This window comes from Syngnathoides biaculeatus, chromosome 2 (assembly GCF_019802595.1).
Source record: "Syngnathoides biaculeatus isolate LvHL_M chromosome 2, ASM1980259v1, whole genome shotgun sequence".
Taxonomy (NCBI): Eukaryota; Metazoa; Chordata; class Actinopteri; order Syngnathiformes; family Syngnathidae; genus Syngnathoides; species Syngnathoides biaculeatus.
Window position 1 is genome coordinate 35,061,980 of NC_084641.1, and position 21,959 is coordinate 35,083,938.

The following is a 21,959-nucleotide window of genomic DNA, read 5'->3' on the forward strand; positions in this document are numbered from 1 at the left end:
TTCGACCAAGAGTCGCAATGTGCCGAAAACCACACCGGAATAAAAAGGACAAGAGCTTCGCGCTACAAATTAAAACAGATGCACAGCTCGGTATAGACCACCAGTTATTTATAAACGAATGACAAAGACAAACATGTCACGTAAAACGAATATGAAATATAAAATAAATCGAAGTATAAGTCTACGGATCATTGTGGCTCGAAAAGAAGAAACAGGAAGTAGTTACTTGCAATATTTTCGGTTTGACATTTGGCTGACTTGACCTGTGCAAGGAGAAGCCAGCTGAAATATTTTTTTGTTTGATTTGGTCTCACTGAGGAGGCTATTTGATGCAAAATGTATGCAATCATAGCTTTATTTCTCCACATTCACACCTACACATACTGTATGTCACCCACTTACGGATTTGCTTAAAACTGACGAACTACGACTGATTGAGTGCTTGTGATTGGGGGATCGTTCTTGATCAAATCAGAGGATAACGAAGTCCAACGGGACCATCTTCATGGGCAGTGAGAAGAAAATATATTTCAATGGAGCATGCACTCCTTCCTTGGTAAAGATGATGGGCCGTGAGTTACTGTACACAGATAACAGATGTTCTGAGAACAACCACAACTATGTAGGCTGATTTTCTGGATTGCTGTTCCTTCTTGCAAGAATACAAACTCATCTTTAAGAGTATACAGATCTCAGATATGTTATTGAAGCAATTTTACCTCCAATTCAAATGGACACAAAGTCATGTTTCATTTCAACTTTCTATGGAAGCATGCCAGGTTATGACATTTCCTATCATTGGGGATACATGAACAAGTGCTTGTCCTGTAAAATCAAACTGGATTTTGAAAGTATGTCTAACTGTACATTGTACCTGCATACCCAAGCATCCAACAAAGAGACTGCTTAGTGTTACATGAAATTGCTCAAGCAGACTGATGTTTGTGACATGACATGGCCAACTTCTTTGGTCAGCCATGCATGCCACCAGCCTCCCCTGCTCAGAAAAGGGAAGTTGCTGATAACGAATGCAGGGAACGGTACAGACATAACACCACCGATCTCCAAGGCAGAAAAAATAATTGGACAGTTTTTGCCATGAGGTTGAGAGCAGAGAGCCCTCAATTGAGATTTTTTTGTGTGGAAAAAACTTCTTTTGCTTTGCACAGAGACTTATTAATGTATAAAGATTTTCAAGTATAATTTATACCCTTTTTAGGTACAGTGTATACAGTTTCTTCTGACATTGAAACAACTGCGTACTTATGATGCACAACAGTTGCATTCATGCATGTCCTTTATTGTCAATGTTTTTCCACATTGATTAAACCTGCATCTTACCCTTAAAAGCATTGATTGTTTTGTCGACGTTGTTCTATGAAGGAGCAAAACAAACACATGCCGGACTCTGGTCGTTGAAATTAGAGCAATGCCCTCATATCTACCATAAGACTTTCGACCTCAGGATGACAAAATCTTCTGAGGATGATTAGAAGGCTTTACTCAAGCCTGGTGGTCAGACCAGCAAAGCCCTAACCCCCCCACAAGCAATTTCAGCCAGTGTTCAGTTCAGCTTTAACTCCCCAAAACACGACTGGCACCCTTGATGAAAAATGGCCCGAAAGCCATTAGAAGTCAGAAGTCGAAAGCGAAATTGAATTTAATTCTGAGGATGGTCTTGGGATAGTTGAGAATTACAAATAGAGTACTATTATTACTTGTTGTTTTGCTCATTCACTGAAAAATTTCCAGTACATATATTACAGAAGTAATGCTAAAAACAAAATTCAGATACACAAACTCTTGCCATTTTGCTCCTGACTGTGTTACAAGACAGCACAAATGACCTTTATTCAGGATTAGTACAGTTAACTGTATCTTCCGGCTATGATGAGCCATGCACGACACACTGTCCACAGTATGCACTGATGCTGCCCTGTGGCATTTTTGTGCTTTTTTGTCACATTGCATATGAGTGCACTGCGGAGTAATGCACACAAACTGGGCAGTGAGACAATTGCAGCAGTCTGTAATTTTCTGCATTCCTACTTGCACTAATGATACCAATAGATTAGCACAATGATGGGAAAACATCTGCTAGTTAACCAATTCTCGGCTGTATCAGGTAAGATGAGGAAATTTTTTTTGGGCCGCTGTGAACTGTAACAGAATATGAGTGAAACTCTTGCTGAGCCACAACAAGACAACCACGACAACTTGCAGCATCAGCACTTGTCTCATCATGTGACCCTAATACTCAATGAAGGTGCCGTGGAAAGCACAAAAAGAAATAGATGTCTTTATTCATGACACATTTTGACACCAACCATATCATGTGTCACCTGAACATAAATGTTTTATGACTGCATGCTTTCACTTGTGTGCTCCTTAAATGATTATCCGATGAGCACAATTGTCTTACCCAGCATCCGGCTGAAAGTATCTTGTTGCACTTGTTAGGAATACCTTCTGGTACCATCAAGTTTAACCATAAGAACTTTCAGGCTTTTGTGGAGAGCACCAAACAGAGGATGTTTCTTGATCCGCCATAATGCCGTCACGGTTTTTCAGCTCGTAAAGCATTGCCCTCAAAGTTCCAAGTCTCGGGTTCAATCCTGGACCCGCCTTTATGGAGTTTGCATGTTCTCCCTGTGCCTGCGTGGGTTTTCTCCAGGCAATCTGCTTTCCTCCCACATTCCAAAAGTATGCAACATTAATTGGACACTCTAAATTGCCCCTAAGTGTGATCGTGAGTGCGGCTGTTTGTCGCTATGTGCCCTGCGATTGGCTGGCAACCAGTTCAGGGCGTACTCCGCCTCTTGCCAGTTGACAGCTGGGATAGGCTCCAGCACTCCCTGTGACCCTTGTGGGGATAAGCAGCAAAGAAAATGGATGGATGTGTCACGAACGGGGCTCGAGGGCGGACCCAAATACAAGACTCCAGAGATAAGCGGGCAGTACAGAGGTAACCTTTATTCGGTCGAAGGTCAGGGATCAGGCAGACAGTCCAAACAAGCAGAGGTAATAGTAATGGTAGGCTTACGAAGGTAGTCAAGGGACAGGTGTGGGTCGGTACACGGAGAGCAGAAGTCAGGCAACCGGGAGTGCGGGAATGAGGCATCAAAGGCAACGACCTGGCGGAGGACTCGTCGTCCCCCGGGTCCTACATATACTGAGATTAATCAGCCGGGACAAGGTGCAGGTGTGCGCTGACTAATTGGCTGGTCACGCCCAGCCTGGGCAGGAAGCCAGGAGCATGACAGGATGGACTTTCTTGATCCTTGAACCTGTTGAGTTTTTTTCATGGGATGGTTGAGGAGTGGTCATCCGGCTCACAGTTTTGAGATTGGGGATTTAAATAGGGGCACTGACTTTCCTGTGTGGAATCTCCATGTTCTCCTCTTGTGTGCACGGGTTTTCTTTCCACATTCCTAAAACATATTTATTTAGTTAACTGGAGACACTAAATTGTCAAAATTTATTGGCTTGGTCCTGGTTCAAGGGTGTATCCAAAGACAGCTGGGATGGGCTCCACCACAGCGGTACAGAAAATGTACAGATGGATGGAGTTTATTCATTATTTTGTGTGTTCCACAAAGAGAAACAGAAGACACTGATGCCCAAGGAAATCGCAAATGCATTTCAAAGAACTCTGGCTTGCGAGACATACAAGTGGCCATGCCAGAACTGGAGTGACAAGAGGGCAGAACAGCAGCCATATATATATATATATATATATATATATATATATGTGTGTGTGTGTGTGTGTGTGTTTTAGTGTGTGTTGTGCGTGCAAGGGGATGCACACATGCATGGGTGTGGGTGTGTGACAGTACTGCACTGCTGTGAGCCAGAGAGATTCAACCTTTTGCAAGTGGCAAAGGCAGACATGATGAAGTCATGTTGACAGTCTGTAACCTTCGGTCAGACATCCTTTAACACAATTTTGCTTTTGCTAATCCCAAAGCCAGTTTATCAAATAGCCAACACCAAATTAAGATGGGGATCATGCATTAGTCCAGTACCATTAAGTAAAATAATGAAACAGCATGAGATGTTTATTGTCATTTAGCTCAGGGCCTCTAAACCTTTGGCCACGCATGTTGTGACTCCAGTAGTATAGCTTTCTTGAAGGAAACTAAGACCTCAGTCAACCATGTGCAGCTAGACGGCCCTGGGTTCTAAAAACTGTATCTGATAAGTGTGTGCAGCCTTCAGACCTTTTAGCATTGACAATGTGAGGAACTATCCATCCATCCATTTTCTGAGCCGCTTATCCTCACGAGGGTCCCGGGAGTTCTAGACCCAATCCCAGTTGTCATCGGGCAGGAGGTGGGGCACACCCTGTACTGGTGCCAGCCAATCGTAGGGCACATGGAGACAGACAAGAGTCGCAGTCACAATCCCACTAAGGGGCAATTTAGAGTCTCCAGTAAATACATATTTTTAGGATGTGGGAGGAAACCAGAGTGCCCTGAGAAAAGCCACCCAGGGACAGGAAGAACATGCAAACTCCACACCAGGGGGCCGGGATTTGAACTCCAGTCCTCACAACTGTGAGACCAATTCTCTCCAGCTGCGACACTGTGTTGCCATTGTGGCGAACTACTACTTTGAAAATATTTCTGATCAGGCCCGCATAAAGAATTGTATTCATCTTCAAGTTGTTTTTGCTGTTCTAGTGAGAATAGGTTACTAGCTGAGCATGGTGGATCAGCTGGAAACCGTTGGCCTCACAGTTCTGAGGTCCTGGGTTCAATCCCGGATCCGCCAGTGTGGAGTTTGTATATTCTCCCCGTACCTGTGTGGATTTTCTCTGGGCACTCTGGTTTCCTCCCACATTCCAAAAACATGCATTAATTGTACACTCTAAATTGCCCCTAGGTGTGATTGTGACTGGGACTGTTATCTGTCTTCATGTGCCCTGGGATTGGCTGGCAACCACTTCAGGGTGTACACCACCACCTGCCTGTTGACAGCTGGGATAGGCTACAGCACTCCCTGCGACCCTTGTGAGGATAAGCGGCTAAGAAAATGGATGGACGTATTGATGAATTTTTACATACAGAAAAAAATATTCCCTGCTCACATATAGTACAACTGGATAAATTACACTGTACTAGTTACACGCCACTATTGTATGTTGAGAACATCAAAAATATTAACTGTATGCATATGTATTTTCTTTTTTATTTCATTATGTTTAAGGATCATTTATTCCATTCCAGACTGACCAAAGAGTGTTAATAATGGAATATTGAAAAAAAGGAAAACGAATATACAAAAGTAATGTAATTATCTGACTCACACGAAAAGCCGTCAATGTTGGATTAATTGGATATAAAGTTATCTCATATTTGCTTTCTTGGGTTTTTAATGCTTATATGATGCAATGCAATTGAGAGGCACATTGGGTGCCATGGATACTTTGCTATGATGTACTTTAACAATGTGATGCAATCAATTTACATTGGGTGCCGTGGAAACACCAGACAGTGATGCAGAAGACAACAAAGACTGACGATATCCAGAGGATGGTGAAGACATCGCAATGACTCACATGGACTATTTTTGTCACGGTTGCTTTGTTTGGCACAATTTGCTTTGTGTGTTGCAGACCACGCTAAGGAATAAAAAAGTGGGAGACGTGGAGATGTGATTAGAACGGGTTGGAGATTGTGAAAGAAACACATCCCATGTTCTCCTCGCAAGCCAGAAGTTCCTCTTGTCTTCCTTCCTTGATAATTTTGCTTTAAATGTCCTAGACTGTTTAAACCTGACAGTCAGACTCCAGTGTTTTATACTTTCATTAGTTTATATTGGTTTCTCGGAAAGTCACTGTGCGCTTGTACATCGGTACATATAAAAATAGTTAATAGACATTTTCCTATATAGATAACAGATACTCCACCTGTATTCTACACTGAAATATGTCTATTGGTAAAAATACAGTAACTTTCCAAACCACTACACACTATGTTTGTTTTTACTCTAAAACCTGGCACCACTGTTAATGCCAATGTTCATTGTCCATGCAACACATGTGCCCAGGGTTTCAGAGGACCTTAAGCCGTCTGTTTTTATATCTTTATACTACAAACTGTGCATCAGTCTCACACAAAGGCTCACATATTGTTGCAAACCTTTAGAATACCACAACAGACACGTGTATTGTCTCTGTGTGCTCTGACTACTATTTTCCCACCCTCCGAGTACATTAATATCCTGTATCATAAGGAGTAAAACAAATGATGAGCAGGTGACACGTTATCCGAGGACAGCTCTCGCCTGTTCCAATTTTATCGTCCTCAAACATGCGGGGGCGCGGCTTGGGGGTGGCTTCGCCAATGTCGTCATCATACCAGGAAAAGAAACAGTCCCAACAACTGCAAGACGCGTGAGTACACGATCGAAAATAATAAAAATAATACAAATCCTAACACTGAGTAACTTGTATGAATTGTAGTTTTACTTATTAAACAAGTCATTTATGACCAAACGATTTCATGTATTGCACAACGGTACTCTTTCGAATTTGTCTTCTGCTCGAGTTTCTAATCGGCCAAGGACAGAAAGCAAGGTGCCGCCACAGCTGCAAAAGTAAATGTAACTCTTTGCTTAAGTTTTATTTACGCTTTGAAAGTAGTGTTGAGGTCACCGCGAATTGAGTAGAAACTCGTGAATTTCTCGTTTGTATAGTTTCGCGGCAACTAAATTAATGTTGAAAAATCAATAGTAGCTCCCACAATGACTGAGTTACATTAGCAATTATGCTGTACCGAAAAATACAAATGTTCCGAGAAGCACGACTCAAACAAATTCATGGAGTTGGCTCGTGTGAACAGATAAATATGTGATTCAAATGTAGATTATCCACTGGACTCTTAGCGATCAAAAGAATATCATAATATATCAACTATATATATTGTTTGTTTTTTAAAGACATCCATACACTCTTCAGTGCACCAACACTGATACATGACATGCCATTTGAAAGACAAAGATAATAGAATCCCTACAACAGTTTAATCGATCTAACCGTAGTCTAATGGTGAGAAAAATTTCCCAAATTTCATTTGTGTTAACAGAGATGCCTCTTTTCTCTTATTTGCCAGTCCACCATGCCTGACGAGATGCAACGATCTTTAATCGAGAGAGGAGGTGACACAGGCAGGCACAGGCCTCTAGAAGCCTGCGGGTCTGAGCTCGACACTCAAATTGTGGGCATCCTGGGGACCGGTGACTTCTCCCGCTCGCTTGCCAGAAGACTGGTGGCCTCTGGGTACCACGTGGTGGTGGGAAGTCGAACTCCCAAACGCTATGTTGCTCTCTTCCCCGAAGAGGCACAGGTGAGACACAGTGGACTAAATGTTGTTGATTCTATTCTCCTATACGAATCATTACTTGTATATTGAGGCTTCTTTATACTCGCACACCCAGCGACTGCACTGATGTCACACCGGCTTTACCGCTCGTAGTTTGCCTTTATACTTGAGGTGTCGCTCCAGCTGCTATTGGCTAGAACGCCCAGGGTGGAGTTTCCTCAGCAGATTTTGGTCATTACTTGGAGCCGTTTTTACTTTCAGTTCCAGAACAAGGAACAAAGCAACAACAATGGCCACCGTGAAACCATGTCTGCTCCAAAAAATGGACCGAAATGACCAGATGATACGTTTAATTATGCTGGAAAATCGATTGAGAAGGCGGCGACGTAGGTGGTATGTGGAGCCGGGAGGAACAGAACCAGCGTGTGATGAGCTCTGGGGCTTTCCCCACGCAGCAACTTTAGTTGACTTGTGCGTGGCAAGCTCAACACAAGCCTTGCAGAGCTGCTGTGTGGGGCAATGCGTGTCATGTGATGCAATGTGGTAGTTGTCAGTCGCGTGACCGTGGGAGTATAAAGTGACCTTTAAACCTCAGTAAAATTGTCTTTGCACCTTGGTTCGTAATTTATATTTATTATGATGACAGTTTTGCCCTGCTTCTAGTCTGTTAAAATTCTCATTACTTCTACGTATTTTCCATACAGCTATTTCCTAAATAACGTATCCTCATTGGGGTCGTGAGTTTAGCTTGAGCCTGTCTTAGCCAATTTGGGACTACAACCACTGACCCACTGGAGTGGTAACCAGTCAATCACAGGGCTTTACAGACAACCAATCTTTCACACTGACATTCACACCTGTGGACAATTTAGAATGTTAAAACTAACCTTACATGCATGTTTTTTTAGTATGGGAAAAAATTGAATATCTATGGGGGAGACATGCAAACTCCACACAGGAAAGCCGGACATGAGATTCAAACTGTGTGTGTGTTATTTTTTTTTTTAGCTATTTAGGTCGGAAGATTTCCTTTTTTTTTTTTAACCATGAACCGTTGTGAGTGGTGGAGCTTGGTCCAAGGAAGAAGCAATTCATTTTTTGTTTGGATATGTAGTTGAGTTGCTATGTCATGATTGTAACTTTCTACCACAGATTCAAAATTCCATCTACTGTTACAACCCCGATTCCAATGAAGTTGGGAGGTTGTGTTAAACTTACATTACAAACAAAATACAATGATTGGCAAATCATGTTCAACCTATATGTAATTGAATACATACAAAGACAATCTAATGTTCAAACTGATATTTAGTTTCTAGCAAATAATCATTAACCAATTGCAAATTTGGGTTGCAATTTTTTGCTTTATTGAGATAAAAGTCACAATCAAGGAAATACCACTTCTTTTTCGTTTATGGTTAAGTTATATGATAACTTTACTAATTTATAATCTCATCCCAAAAATGGGACGCTGCCCACAAGAGGGTACTTGGGTTTTCTTCGTAAATCGTCCCCAAAATAGGACCTTGCTCATTAAAGGACATATTTTTCAAGGGAAAAAACAGAGAATATAATGTGTGAAAATCATGATGTCCCAAAAATGGGACGATGCCCACGAATGGGTTAATAATGCTATGACCATTCCATAGAAGCTGGGACAGGGTCATGTTTACCATTGTGTAACATCACCTATTCTTTTAACAACATTAAATAAACATTTTGGAACTGTGGATACTAATTGATGAAGCTTTGTCGGTGGAATTCTTTCCCATTCTTGCTTGATGTACAGCTTTGCACTGTTCAACAGTCCCGTGTCTCTATTGTCATATTTTACGCTTCATAATTTGCCACATATTCTGGACCAGTGGGAGACCAGTACAGTAGTCACACACCTTTACTACGAAGCCATTCTGTTGTAACACATGCAGAGTGTGGTTTGGCATTGTCTTGCTGAAATAAGGAGGGATTTCCATTAAAAAATGTTGCTTGGATGGCAGCATATGTTTCTCCAAAACCTGCATGTACAGTATAGTAACTTTCAGCAGTAATGGTGCCTTCACAGATGTGTAAGTTACCCTTGCCATTGGCACTAACACAGCCTCATACCATCACAAAACTTTGCATCCATAAAAGTCCAGATGGTTAATTTCCTCTTTGGCCCGGAGGACATGACGTCCACACTTTCCTCAAACAATTTGATAATGTAGACTCCTCGGACCACAGAACACTTTTCCACTTTATATCAGTCCATCTTAGATGACAAATGGCTTTTGCTTTGCATAGTAGTTTTAAGTCTCACTTACGGATGTAGTGCCGAACTGTACAGTATTTACTGACACTGGTTTTCTGAACTGTTCCGGACCCCATGTGTTGATATCTTTTAAACATTGATGTTGGTTTATGATTCAGTGCTGCCTGAGAGATGGAAGTCCACAGGCATTCAATGTTGCTTGTCAGCCTTGTGGCAGTGATTTCTCCAGATTCTATGAATCTTTTGTTGGTGCTATGGACCTGAAATGATGAAATCCCTAAATTATTTGCAATTGTACATTGAGGAAAATTGTCCTTAAATTGTTTGACTATTTTCCCACTCACCTGTTCACAAATAGGTGAACCTTGCCCTATCTTTGCTTGTGAATAACTGAGCAATTTAGGGAACCAACTTTTACAACCAATCATGGTATCCACTTGCCCCCAATTATCTTGTTTACTTGTGGGATGTTCCAAACAGGTGTTTGATGAGTATTCCTCAACTTTTGTAGTCGTTTTTGCAATCTGTCCCAGTTCTTTTGGAATTTGTTGCCCTGATAAAATTCCAATTTAATAATTACTTGCTGAAAACAGTCAAGTTTGTCAGTTTGAGCATGAAATGTCTTGTACTGAATTCAATCAAAAATAGGTTGTCCGTTATTTGCAAATGTTTGTATTCTGTTTTTATATGTATTTAAATAAACATCCCAACTTCATTGGAATTGGGTTTGTAATTTGTTACGTCTTACATTGTTCTTCATGATTCAGGGGGTGCCCTGCTAACCAATAAACGGATGGACAAACAACTAAGTATTTTTTGTTCATTGTTTGGCCTGATTGGAGTTCTGCACTCCTCTGGGTAAAACTAATATTGATTTCTTCCAACATCTCCCAGGTGACCTCCCAGCTGGAGGCGGTCAGCCAGGCAGATGTGGTTTTTGTCGCTATCTTCCCTGAGCACCACCCCACCCTGTTGGAGCTGAAGCCGGCATTGGCTGGAAAGATACTGGTGGATGTTAGCAACGGCATGCAGATCAAGCGAGGTGGGCCATCCCATGCTGAACAACTGGCTAACATGTTTCCTGAGAGCTTTATCGTGAAAGGTTTTAACACGATATCAGCATGGGTGCTTCAGACTGGACCTCGAGATGGAAGCCGGCAGGTTGGTGGGACTGTTGGAGGTCTTGCGTAACTCTGGTATCTGAGAAATTAAGGAATCGAGTGAGACATCTTTCTCGTACAGGTTTTCCTTTGCAGTAACAGCAGTAAAGCGAAGAATTCGGTCCAGGCAATTTGTCGCAGGATGGGCTTCTGTCCTGTGGATATGGGCCTGCTCTCCTATTCTGCAGAGATTGAAAACCTCCCCTTTCACCTGTTTCCTTCCTGGGGTACGCCCATCCTCATCACCGTGATTCTCTTCATCTTCTTCTACCTTTACAACTTCATCCGTGACATCTTGCATCCCTTCGTCACTGCGGGGGAGAGTGTGTTCTACAAAATGCCCATTGACACCGTCAACGTCACTTTGCCTTCCGTCTCCTTGGTGATGCTTGCACTTGTCTACATGCCGGGCTTGCTTGCTGCGTCGCTCCAGCTACGGCGGGGCACCAAATACAGCTGCTTCCCTGTCTGGCTCGACAAGTGGCTCACCAAGAGGAAGCAGTTTGGATTGTGCAGCTTCTTGTGTGCGGCCATGCACGCCATCTACAGTCTGTGTCTGCCCATGAGGCAGTCAGCTCGCTTCAAGTTGCTCAACGCTGCTTTCAAGCAGGTGAATGGGAGGCCATTGTTATGATCACATCTATTGCTTCAGAGTGTCCTATCAATCAAGTTTGAAACTGTGCTGCGTCCAGGTGCAGCAGGGCGTGGAGAAAGTGTGGAGTGATGAGGGGGTGTGGAGGATGGAGCTGTACATCTCAGTGGGCATCATAGCACTCGGGCTGCTCTCCTTGCTGGCGATCACCTCACTGCCCTCTGTGGCTGACAGCATCAACTGGCGGGAGTTCAGCTTTGTACAGGTAAGTCACAGGAGTTTTCGGTTGTGGGTCGACAATTAGGTGTGTGGGCGGGATGTGATATTTCGCACTGTCAGCCAAAAAATACTTACAGATTTTGATTTGCAAAAAACTGTACTAGCCTGGTAATTTATCAGGACGGAGTGGCTGCATGTACAAACAAAAGAGAAAGAAGTAGATAGCAAGAGTCGGATAAAATTGTCAATTGGGTTAAATTGTGTACCACACATGCCTACCTTGGTAGTGTAGTAAACGTCAATAATGTTGCAGTAGTTATGCAATGAGTTAAGCTAAAATGAAAAACTCAACATCCCAAAGTAAGGAACACAAATGACAGATTCTTCATTTGATTGTAATTTTTAAAGGGGTGGGTTTTGTGTTCACATTTGATAGTTCAATTTACAGAAATGACAGTTATCTGTGACTGAGTGTGTTTAGCGCCATGCTACTATCATATATCAGTACCCCAACAAGGGTTAGGATGTCAAAATGAGCACAAGGATCAATTATGTTATCACACATAACAAATTTAGACAATGCAATTGCAAAGAAATGCTGTGAAGAGAGTTACCGTGACAATAAATCATACATCTAAACAGCACTATTCAGCGTGTTTGCACTTTTGCAGTTGACTCAGTTCAGATGTTATCATGCAAAGCCGCCATCATTTCCCAAGCACACACATTCCTCTCTCCTCTTCCTCATCTCCTGGGCCCATTTTCTTCTCCCCACTAAACTAATCCTCTTGCCGTCAGATTAGTCATGTTCCGACTGCTGACCAGCAATGAATTATCGCTATCCTTTCAACACTAGCGACCAATAAATGTTCCCGTGCAGTGCAGTGCTTCAGGACAGACACTTGATCTTGAAAGAGTTAACGACTCGCTCAAATATGAAGCTTGGAAAAGTTTTAAGGGAAGCGAATCATCCACTCAGCCCATTTACACTTGGCAATGCAAATAGCAATGGTTTTGATATTCAGTGGCTATTTGTAACTTGTTTGCAGATCCTATTCCCTCCCGATTTTTTTTGCCTTTGCTTTGGCAGCTCACGCAGCAGTTAAAGAGGAATTGATGTAAAAGTAAGTTCATGTACAGTGGAAAGAGACACTCAGCTCTGGCCTGTATGAGATTAGGGAAGAGCTAGACAATTTTGGACCCCTGACCACAGCCCGAGTCAACCTTGGGATTTATTTTTTTTTTTTAATTAAGCCCTCTGGCAATATAGGAGTTTTTTTGTTTTTGTTTTAATTACGCCTTCTGGCAATATGGATCACACTTCTTGCTCAGGTCACAAGTTGAAGGTCAGTATGTTGTGCTTGGGGCTGTTTGGTGGTCTTTGACCTAGTGAACAGCAGAAACTGTAAATTCCCACATGTACAAAACTCTTCATCAAATGGTAGACAAGGTGTTTACGTTCTGAATTAAAGCTATCTCTTTCATACCCTACAGTCTACTTTAGGCTACTGCGGCCTGTTCATGGCCACTCTCCACACGCTCCTCTTTGGCTGGGACCGCGCATTTGACCCAGGCCAATACCGCTTCTACCTGCCACCCACTTTCATAGTGGTCCTCATCCTCCCCGTCACAGTTCTGTTTGGCCGCATCATTCTCCTGTTGCCCTGTGTTGCACACCAGCTCCAACAGATCCGCCGCGGATGGGAGAAGAGTCGGCACGTCCGCTTTGCCCTGCCCGACGATGACAGTTACAATGGCTTAGATAATAGCCATGTTTGAAAAATAATAAAGCACTCTGGTTGAGGCAACCATAAAAGTAATGTGTTGCACTCATGTGTAATGCTGCATTAATGTTTCATTTCTTTGAATAATTGTAGAAAACAGAAATAATGTAATAATGTCAAGATATGACTGTATGGTGTTGATCCTGAATTTTCATGTAGTATGCATTTATATGATTAGCTACTTGTCATCAGTTTGTGTAAATCTTGTAATTTATTTAATCTGGGTTGCTATACCAGCTGGTGGTTGCGGATGCTCGATTCAGGTTCATATGTGCCAAAACCTGTCTGAAGTTGTGCTCAAGCACAGCTTACATTTTGTGTCTTAGATTTTTGTCAAATATATATTTTTTTCCAACACTGTTTTAGAGTTGTTTGTTGTAACATAATTTGGATTAGTTTTTTAACTCTTATTATAATTTGAGCGATATTTGGTGTGGCTATTTCATCAGTCGATTTTATTTTCACGGACAGGCAAGGTCCCCCAATTTAGTCTATTAGTGTCGATTCTGCCATCTTGTGGCACAGCAAGATTTTTCTGCTTGGAATTTTCCAAGACTTGCTGTAACTTAACGTTTACTATGTTCTGTAATTGAGTTAACTAAAATTGGATTCTCAACCCCACCCATTGGAGCCTCCCTACGTCAACCTTGTACACACACAAAGAAAATCGAATGGCATTGTTTTAACATTGTCTTTAATTTAAAACCTGTCACCCCATTTACAGTGTAAAATCAAATTTATTTTTTACTATCATTTGAATGACAAAGTAAAACCCAAATTGGCCTCCACATTGCCTTCCATGCATAATTTATTTTTTTTACTGACAGATTCAATAAAAATCCTTGTGAGGATAAGCGGCTCAGAAAATGGATGGATGGGCATCATTTTAGTAATATACACTGGCCATTTATTTGCATTTGAATCTTACTGTATATTATATTTTTCATTTTAAGCATTAATAGTATACTTTTAGTATACAGTATAATTTCTACCTCATTTGGGGGGTGCTGATAAGATAAATGTTTTTGTACAAGCGTTACAAAGTTTGTGTCCACTGAAGCTGTCAGAGTAACACGGCATAAGACCGGACCAATCAAGAACAGTTGAGGTCCAAGAGTTCCTTGACCCAGACGGGAGAGCTACATCCTGCAAAAATGGAGTACCTGCAATTGTAACAAAATTAAAAAAGAATAAAAAAAAAATCAATGTATCCATTCAGTCATTAATGATATCAACTGCATACAAAACTGGTCATGACCTCTTGAAGCTTTTCCTTGGTTGACATTTCAGAGACTGATGTTACTAAGACAGATAGAACCTGTCATATATAAAAACCTTGAGCTGTTGATCCAAAATCGAGTGTCGAATATAAAAAATACACCTTATCACTAAAACAATAAGGATCACACATCATTTTTTTAATGACAGTTTACCAATACATTCTGAAAAGATATATAGCATATAATTATTATTAGAATATTGATGAATTCGGTCAAACACATTTTCTGTGGGCATGGAAAATGAACAGTATGTACCGAAAGGGTTAAACTGAAAAATTTCACTATCCCTAAGTATGCGTTGATAAGGGGAACTGTGTTCGTGCATGTTGATGAGGTGCATCTTGTGTAGGTGCCTCCCACTTCTACTCTCCAGCAGGAACCGATGACAAGGCTGCAACCTGGAATGCAAGCTCAGCACTCATAAAGGGTCTCCCTCTCTTTGTGGCCATGACTGTAAGTATGTGCTAACAGGCATTTCACGTGCGTCTGTCAGCTACAACATTGTGCAGGTTTCTGCTCGTCTACCTTAGCCTGTTTGTCCAGTGCCACCTCCCTTTCTGTACTCTACAGGAACTCTTTAACAAAGCAGCAGAAGAAGTGAAGGTGCTGAAAACACGGCCTAACCGCGACGAAGTGCATGCACTTTATGGTTTATACAAGCAGGCCACAGTTGGGGACCTTGATTCTGGTGAGTAAAATGTGTTTAAAATTGTCCCCAAAAAATAATTGTCTTTCAGGATATCTGGTCTTCCTCAGTATTATTTCCTAAAAGGGTGTGTGCTAATGATAGAATGAAGCCAAACTGGTTGGGTGTCATTGTGGAAATGATTAAAAGACTGATAAATTTACAGAAAGGTGGTTTATTTTGTCGGGCAACACATTCTTCAAACATTTGTTTATTCATTACACTGATTCTGAAGTTTCGGTGTGGTGGAAAACTGCTTGACAATTCTGAGGACGGGGGTTTCGAATCACGGCCTCACCTGTGTGGAGTTTGCATGTTCTCCCTGTACCTGCATGGGTTTTCTCCGGCCACTCATATTTCCTCCCACAACCCCAAAACCTGCATGGTAGGTTGATTGGAGACTCGGAATTGCCCATAGATGTGAATGTTTGTTTGTATGTGCCCGGTGATTGTCAAGCGACCAGTTCAGGGTGTACCCCACCTCTTGCCATTCGAATGCTGGGATAGGGTCCAGCACACCCATCACCCTTTTGAGGATAAAGTGGTACAGAAAATGGATTGATGGATTCTGAAGTTTAGTATTTCAACTATTCAGATCTGATCCAGGATTCCATGTGACAGTGACTTTGAACAGGTGTTTACTTCAGATGTCAGCTTGAGAAAATTAACTGGCTTCTTTCCATCCACAGATCGTCCAGGGAGATTTGATATGATAGGAAGACTAAAATGGGATGCGTGGAATGAAAAGAAAGGTACATCTTAAACACTAAAGTGAGATGTGTATGTCTGACAAATAGATTGCAGGGATTAACTAGAGGTTCTAACCCCACAGGTCTCTCCAAGGAAGAGGCAATGGCTGCCTATGTTGATTTGGTAGAGAAGCTGAAAACAAAATACGGGATCTAAGATCTATGTCCCCCAAGTGATTTTTCTTTTCATTTTGATACTCCCAAAGGAAAAAAAATGCAATACTAAATCTTTTATTTGGATACTAAAGTTGAACCTTCATCCTGATTTGCGGTTCCTTGTAATGAATCTCTCAATTTTTAACCTGTTAAAATTAAAGCATAGATAAATTACCAAATTTTAATCAAAAGACTTTGTACATTGTGTGCCTCCTTTACTTCCAGTTGTACGCTTCGAGCAGTTTTTTTCCCCCCAGCATCTCACCATTGTCCGGCAGGCCACTGTCCACTGACGACATTCCAGTCATGGTTGCCTTCAGGGGCCCAGTTATAACAGTGCAATCAAATAAATGTATAATTGCTATATGATTCTAATGCTACCCACAAAATCAGTTTGGTAAGCATTCTGGATTTAAGGTCATTGTTCGTTTCACATTCTGTACAGTAAAGAGATGCAAAATGAAGCTCCTAAGTGTAAATGAATCGATTTAATTATAATTTGAATTGAATGTCAACAGCCTAACGCTTTTCTTTTTAGGAAAGTGTAATATGATTAATTTATCTTTTTAGGAAGTGAAAGCTGTACAAAAGTGTATTAAAAATAGTTTAAACAATGGGAATTATCTTGGTATTGAAAACATCATTGGCATATGTTATTTCTCGAACATCGTAGAGACTGTTTGTGCGTAAATACTGCTGGAAGTTGCATTTGTACTGTATTTTGGTTGTGCAACATTGTTATCTACATTTGTGTGATGCTTAACAAACACTGTTTTGTTCAAAGCATAATGCTATCTATTGATGCCGAGCTGCACTAAGTTCCCAAACTATGGGCGTATACCTTTAGTGGAAGGCAGTTACACTCTTCATCCATCACCTAATACTGTTATTTTTTCTGTCAGAACCAAAGAAACACCTCACAATATTACACAATTGCAATACAATAGAATTTCCATTACCATGGTTTTATGATGCATAACTTGTTTTGAGCATAAATTGGTCAAAAACGATAGCAACCCATATAAAATGACGTTTAGCCATTGGACCTTGTGCATAGAGAGTGAATGTGCTTTTCATGTCAAATCCCAGGCCCTTTTTTTTTTTTTTTTTTTTTACAGTAGGCATAAATCCAGACTTGAGCAGGAGTGTATAGCGCTCATGCACATGACGTCACCATTTTCATGGAACCATATTGCCGGTCAAACAGAGCTACTCGCCATTGTGGGAGACATTGAACAGGAGGGGAATATTTACAATACCCTAGATCTGTTGTGCTTTTGGTTGTCACAACAGACGAGGTAGATATACAAAGAGGTCATTCTATAGAATACCAGCTCAAAAGACCAGAAATATCGATGGATTTTGGCAATTTAATGTGATGGATGGTGCCCAACCAAATACACACGCTTGTGTAGTGATCACTTCATTTCAGGTAGAAATTATTCTTAATCTCAAATTCCAAAGTATTTATAACGCCAAGTTGACTCATTTGAGAATACATATTTAAAAAAACAAAAACATATGTCTCACAGAGGTTTAGAAGTGAGTGTGTGCGTGTGGAGGAGCCGACTCCCCGTCCACTTTTTCTTCCAATCATAATGAATGCGGTTTGTGTAAAACCAGGGGTCATTTATTTAAATATGGGTATTTGTATTGAATACTAGCTGAAAAGATCAATGAATTCCGGCAAAGGTTAACATGTAGCCTGTTCAGAAGGCATCACTTGTTAGCTTAACTCTGGTGAATAAAGCATGTACTTTACTGATTCTGAATAAAAGAAATAACGCTCATCACTCATTAGAGAATGCAAGAAAGTCCCTCCGTGGTCGCCAGTGTTAATCATTCCTGCTCCGGTAGCCTGACCGTGGTCGGGAGACACAGGGGAGATGTCTTCTCTGGGAACGAGGTTGCCCTCCTCAGGGTTAACTCCATTTTTGCGTCGCAACTACGAAGCTCAATGGCGGGACTAGTAAAATCACGGAGCATCGACTTGCTGTTATAGTAGCTTTATTTTATTTTTGCACACAACAGTTCCCGGTCGCTGTGAATAAACTTTCTTTTTCCTCTCACACTCACTTCTGACCAAAAACACATGCGCAGTCCGTCTCACCCACACAACACACACGCCCACCTACACGAAACCTGCAACAAGCCAAATAGACCTCTATCTCTGGCTCTGTAGAGGTCGTCCACGTCATGTCACCGTTTTCACGCCACCATATTGCCGGTCAAACTGAGCTGTTTGACATTGTGGGAGACATTGAACCGGACCAGAATATTCACAATGCCCGAGACCTGTTGTGCTGTTGGTTGTCACAACAGATGAGACAAATATTCAAAGAGATCATTCTATACTGAAAAGACCAGAAAAGATCGATGGATTTCAGCAATTAAACGGGATGGATGGTGCCCAACCAAATACACAAGCCTGTGTAGCAATCGCTTCATTTCAGGTAGGAATTACTCTTCGCAATCTCAAATTACCAAGAAGTATTTGTAATGCCAAGTTGACTCATTTGAGCAAATAAATAAACCGTCTGTCACAGAGACCTTCATGGAGGTTAATGTGTGGCTGCAAAACGCTTCCGTGTATGGAGGAGTCGACTCCCTGTCCTAAATTTGTTTCCCAATCATAGTTAATTAAGGCAAGTTTGTGTAAAACCAGGGGTCACTTATTTAAATATTGGTATTTGTATTGAAAAAAATCAGAGTGGGTCCATCTCTATGTAGGATTTATTCCTGATTGAGAGCAGATCCAAGCAACAAAGTGTTTGTATGCATTCAGATTTATATACACGTTCAAACTTTTCTGTGTAAATCTCGACGATTTACTCTCCACATATGTGTATATGAAGAGTTCAGACGCAAAAGCAGATATTTCCATTTTTTTTGTTTTTTCTTATATAATTTAAAGAATTTGTATTCTTATATACTACTATATAAATCAAATAATCTACAGAAACAACAAAAATGGATATACCTGCTTTTGTGTCTGAACTCTTCATATCCAGTTGTACCAAGAAAAGCGGAAGCGAATCAATAGTCCACTTTCTTATCGGCGAAAACATTTACTTCAGCATTAAATATGGGTCCTCTATGCCAAGTGTCTCTAATTTTTCCAGATACCTTCGTTTATTATCACCTTCTAAATGTTTAACGGTATGGATGTCGTGCTATAAGACATATTTTCATTTCCTCTCAATGGAATTAACTTTCAAAATGCTTTGTTTGACCGGCAATATGGGGATGTCACGTGATTTTATGACATATGTGCACAAGCTCTATAGTGGTGCCTTTAGATATGACTAATTAATTCCGTGACCACGCTCATAACTCAAAACACTGGTTTCTCAAATAATTTCTCTTTTGATAAGAATGGAAACGATATCAATCTGAAAAAATAAAAAATAAAAATCCCCTTTGTAATGTTTTAAAGGAAAATAGTACCGTTAAATATATTTACATTATTCAAATATATATTATAATAAAACAGAACGTAGAAAATCAAACAGTGTGTGCATCATGATTAATTCATTGCGATTATGAAGCTCCTCGGATGTGCATCTTGGCCACCGGAGGGCAGTATAATACAAACACCCGTTAATTTTTTTGGCAGTTTATCTTCAATGCTAACATATGGCGAGAAACGTCAAAACTGTTTGACAAAACAGACACGAAACAAAACGGCAAAGCTGGGCGAAGGAATAGTCAGTGGCAAAAAAAATAAAAAAAGCTTTAGAAATTGGATCTAAAATGTTTGCTCCAGTTGCAATTCCAATCGCCATAAGAGTTTCATGACTTACTCGAAGTGCCATGTTCACTTCCGTCAACACAGCAAATCGTGTTTGTGCGCATGTGCACTGTGACCTCCAGGTTTTTGTCCATCTGTGTGACGTCATGGACGCGTTTTGTATGAAATTGAAGCCATACCGGTATTTGTTCTCTTAAATTAATTTATAATCTGGAAGGTAAATTTATTTTAACTTAGAATCAAGAATGTATTTTATCTTTAGCATTTTCTATATAATGTATTTCCACTATATTGTATTTATTTATTATATGTATCTGATTTAATGAATGGGATTGCTTGTAGGCGTTAACACTATCGTTAACTATCCAAAACCGCTTTAACCCCCATCCTATTCTATCTGCGTAGCCTACCTTTCCTCGACGCGGGAGCCATTCATGTTACAGTGGGGTGTGTCTACCCCCCCCACCATCCATGAAATAAAATGAAATAAAAACAAACAAAATGAAGCAAACAAACAAAAAATAATTTATGTACCATAGAAGGTCAAGTATCTTGAAACAATTTAGAGCATAATAGAAACAAAGGAATCAAAATAGAACTAACTGTGAGTTCTAGTTTTAATAGTCTGCTTTGAATCTATTAGACCTAACTCCTTTTCAACTTCTTGCATCATTTTGGGTCAAAACAAGTCCGATTCTTTTCACCTCATTTGGCAGATATTTTCTGAAAGCATATGTTTATTCATGAACTGTAATTCTATTTTGTCTAGTGTTATATGTCTATATTTGAACAGAGAAAGAAATGCTGATACCGGGTTATAGTCACAGTGGTACAGCTCTTCATTTTGTAAAGAGGAACGAGTGTGAATGCATGAGGATGAAGACTTATTTCAGGATCAAGAAGATGAACAGCTGGATGTGAATGTGGTTCCACGTACAGTGCAGCTTCCTGAGCAAGGAAACACACCGTTAATGTGCTATTTACAATATTCTGAGAGGCGGGCTTGTGGTTCTCACCTAAAGAGACAGAAAATTGTGATTGCAAGGATTAGAGAGATGAGCGAGAGCGTGTATCCGGTCCTATACATCAACTTCGCATAGGAGGAATACAAATGAGAATCAGGTGACTGGTGAAAGAGAAAATAACGTCATTGTACAGAATTCAATAACGCGGATGAATGACATAATTTGTGTGTATGAGACGATGCAAACCTCAGAAAGGAAGAGAAGTGACTCATTGAAAGCTTAACCGCATGCATCGTCATGTGTAATGAGCAGGCCGGGTCCGTCCAGCTGCTGGAGGGTACAGTTGAGATACTTCAACTTGAAGATAAAACAGTAAAATTCTCTAAACAATTACTTTTATAACCAAATGAATGGAGATTTCTGCAGACGCTTGGGATTTTTTTAAAATTTCAGATTAAAACCTAGGAAAACATTCAACTAATAGTGGGTGGTGGTAAAATACATCCGATAAATGTTAATTTCACTTATGTAAAGTATTTTAACTTCTGCGGTGAACATCTTTGGACACGGCATACACAGTTTTCCCAAGAAAAGTAGGCTCGCAGTTCAGGACATCCCACATTCTAGCACAGTTGAAATTGAAGTTTTTTTTCTTTCGTGGAAAAATAAATTTCAATGATACAAATTGTGACAAATGTGATGACCACTAGATGTCAGTAGTACACTGCATCAGATTCCATTCGGTTACTTTTAAACGCATGCTTTTATAGTGCGGCGAAAGTTTTCTGTTGATTTTTACATAGAATGTGCAGTTTACAAGTAATAACTCACCCGACTTGAATCGTAGAAGAGCTCACAATGCCCTTTTCTACTTTCGTAAGGTGGATGTGCGGAAACCAACCTAATAACCATTTTACCTGTAATAAAAGGCAACGAGGCACTTCTTCTTTGTGTATGTGTGCGTGGGAATTTTTGGTCACCTGTGCTATCAACAGCATGATAACAAGTCCACCTTTGAACAGAACCCTATCGAATCATGCGC

General features: G+C 40.7%; 2 protein-coding genes and 1 long non-coding RNA gene across 4 annotated transcripts; 2 read left to right on the forward strand and 1 right to left on the reverse strand.

The window, feature by feature from the left end:
• The first annotated feature begins 6,265 nt into the window (after window positions 1–6,265).
• LOC133491492 (metalloreductase STEAP3-like) lies at window positions 6,266–13,688 on the forward strand. 2 transcript variants are annotated; one of them, XM_061802689.1, is made up of 6 exons: window positions 6,266–6,397; window positions 7,116–7,349; window positions 10,471–10,737; window positions 10,819–11,346; window positions 11,429–11,593; window positions 13,042–13,688. In XM_061802689.1, exons 2-6 carry the CDS (start codon window positions 7,122–7,124, stop codon window positions 13,324–13,326), a joined length of 1,473 nt encoding a protein of 490 aa, XP_061658673.1. In that variant the 5' UTR covers window positions 6,266–6,397; window positions 7,116–7,121; the 3' UTR covers window positions 13,327–13,688. The 2 variants fall into 2 exon arrangements, with proteins under 2 accessions (XP_061658673.1, XP_061658664.1); XM_061802680.1 differs by lacking the exon at window positions 6,266–6,397 and adding an exon at window positions 6,404–6,600.
• A 1,222-nt stretch (window positions 13,689–14,910) lies between these two features.
• Window positions 14,911–17,884, forward strand: LOC133495681 (acyl-CoA-binding protein-like). The gene is made up of 4 exons (XM_061810587.1): window positions 14,911–15,064; window positions 15,182–15,299; window positions 15,986–16,048; window positions 16,129–17,884. Exons 1-4 carry the CDS (start codon window positions 15,059–15,061, stop codon window positions 16,200–16,202), a joined length of 261 nt encoding a protein of 86 aa, XP_061666571.1. The 5' UTR covers window positions 14,911–15,058; the 3' UTR covers window positions 16,203–17,884.
• Window positions 17,885–20,631: 2,747 nt separating this feature from the next.
• LOC133496057 (uncharacterized) lies at window positions 20,632–21,931 on the reverse strand. The gene is made up of 4 exons (XR_009793711.1): window positions 21,749–21,931; window positions 21,164–21,247; window positions 20,969–21,078; window positions 20,632–20,900 (listed from the first exon to the last, which is right to left on the reverse strand). It is a non-coding gene; the product is annotated as an uncharacterized LOC133496057 (long non-coding RNA).
• Between the last annotated feature and the right edge of the window lie 28 nt (window positions 21,932–21,959).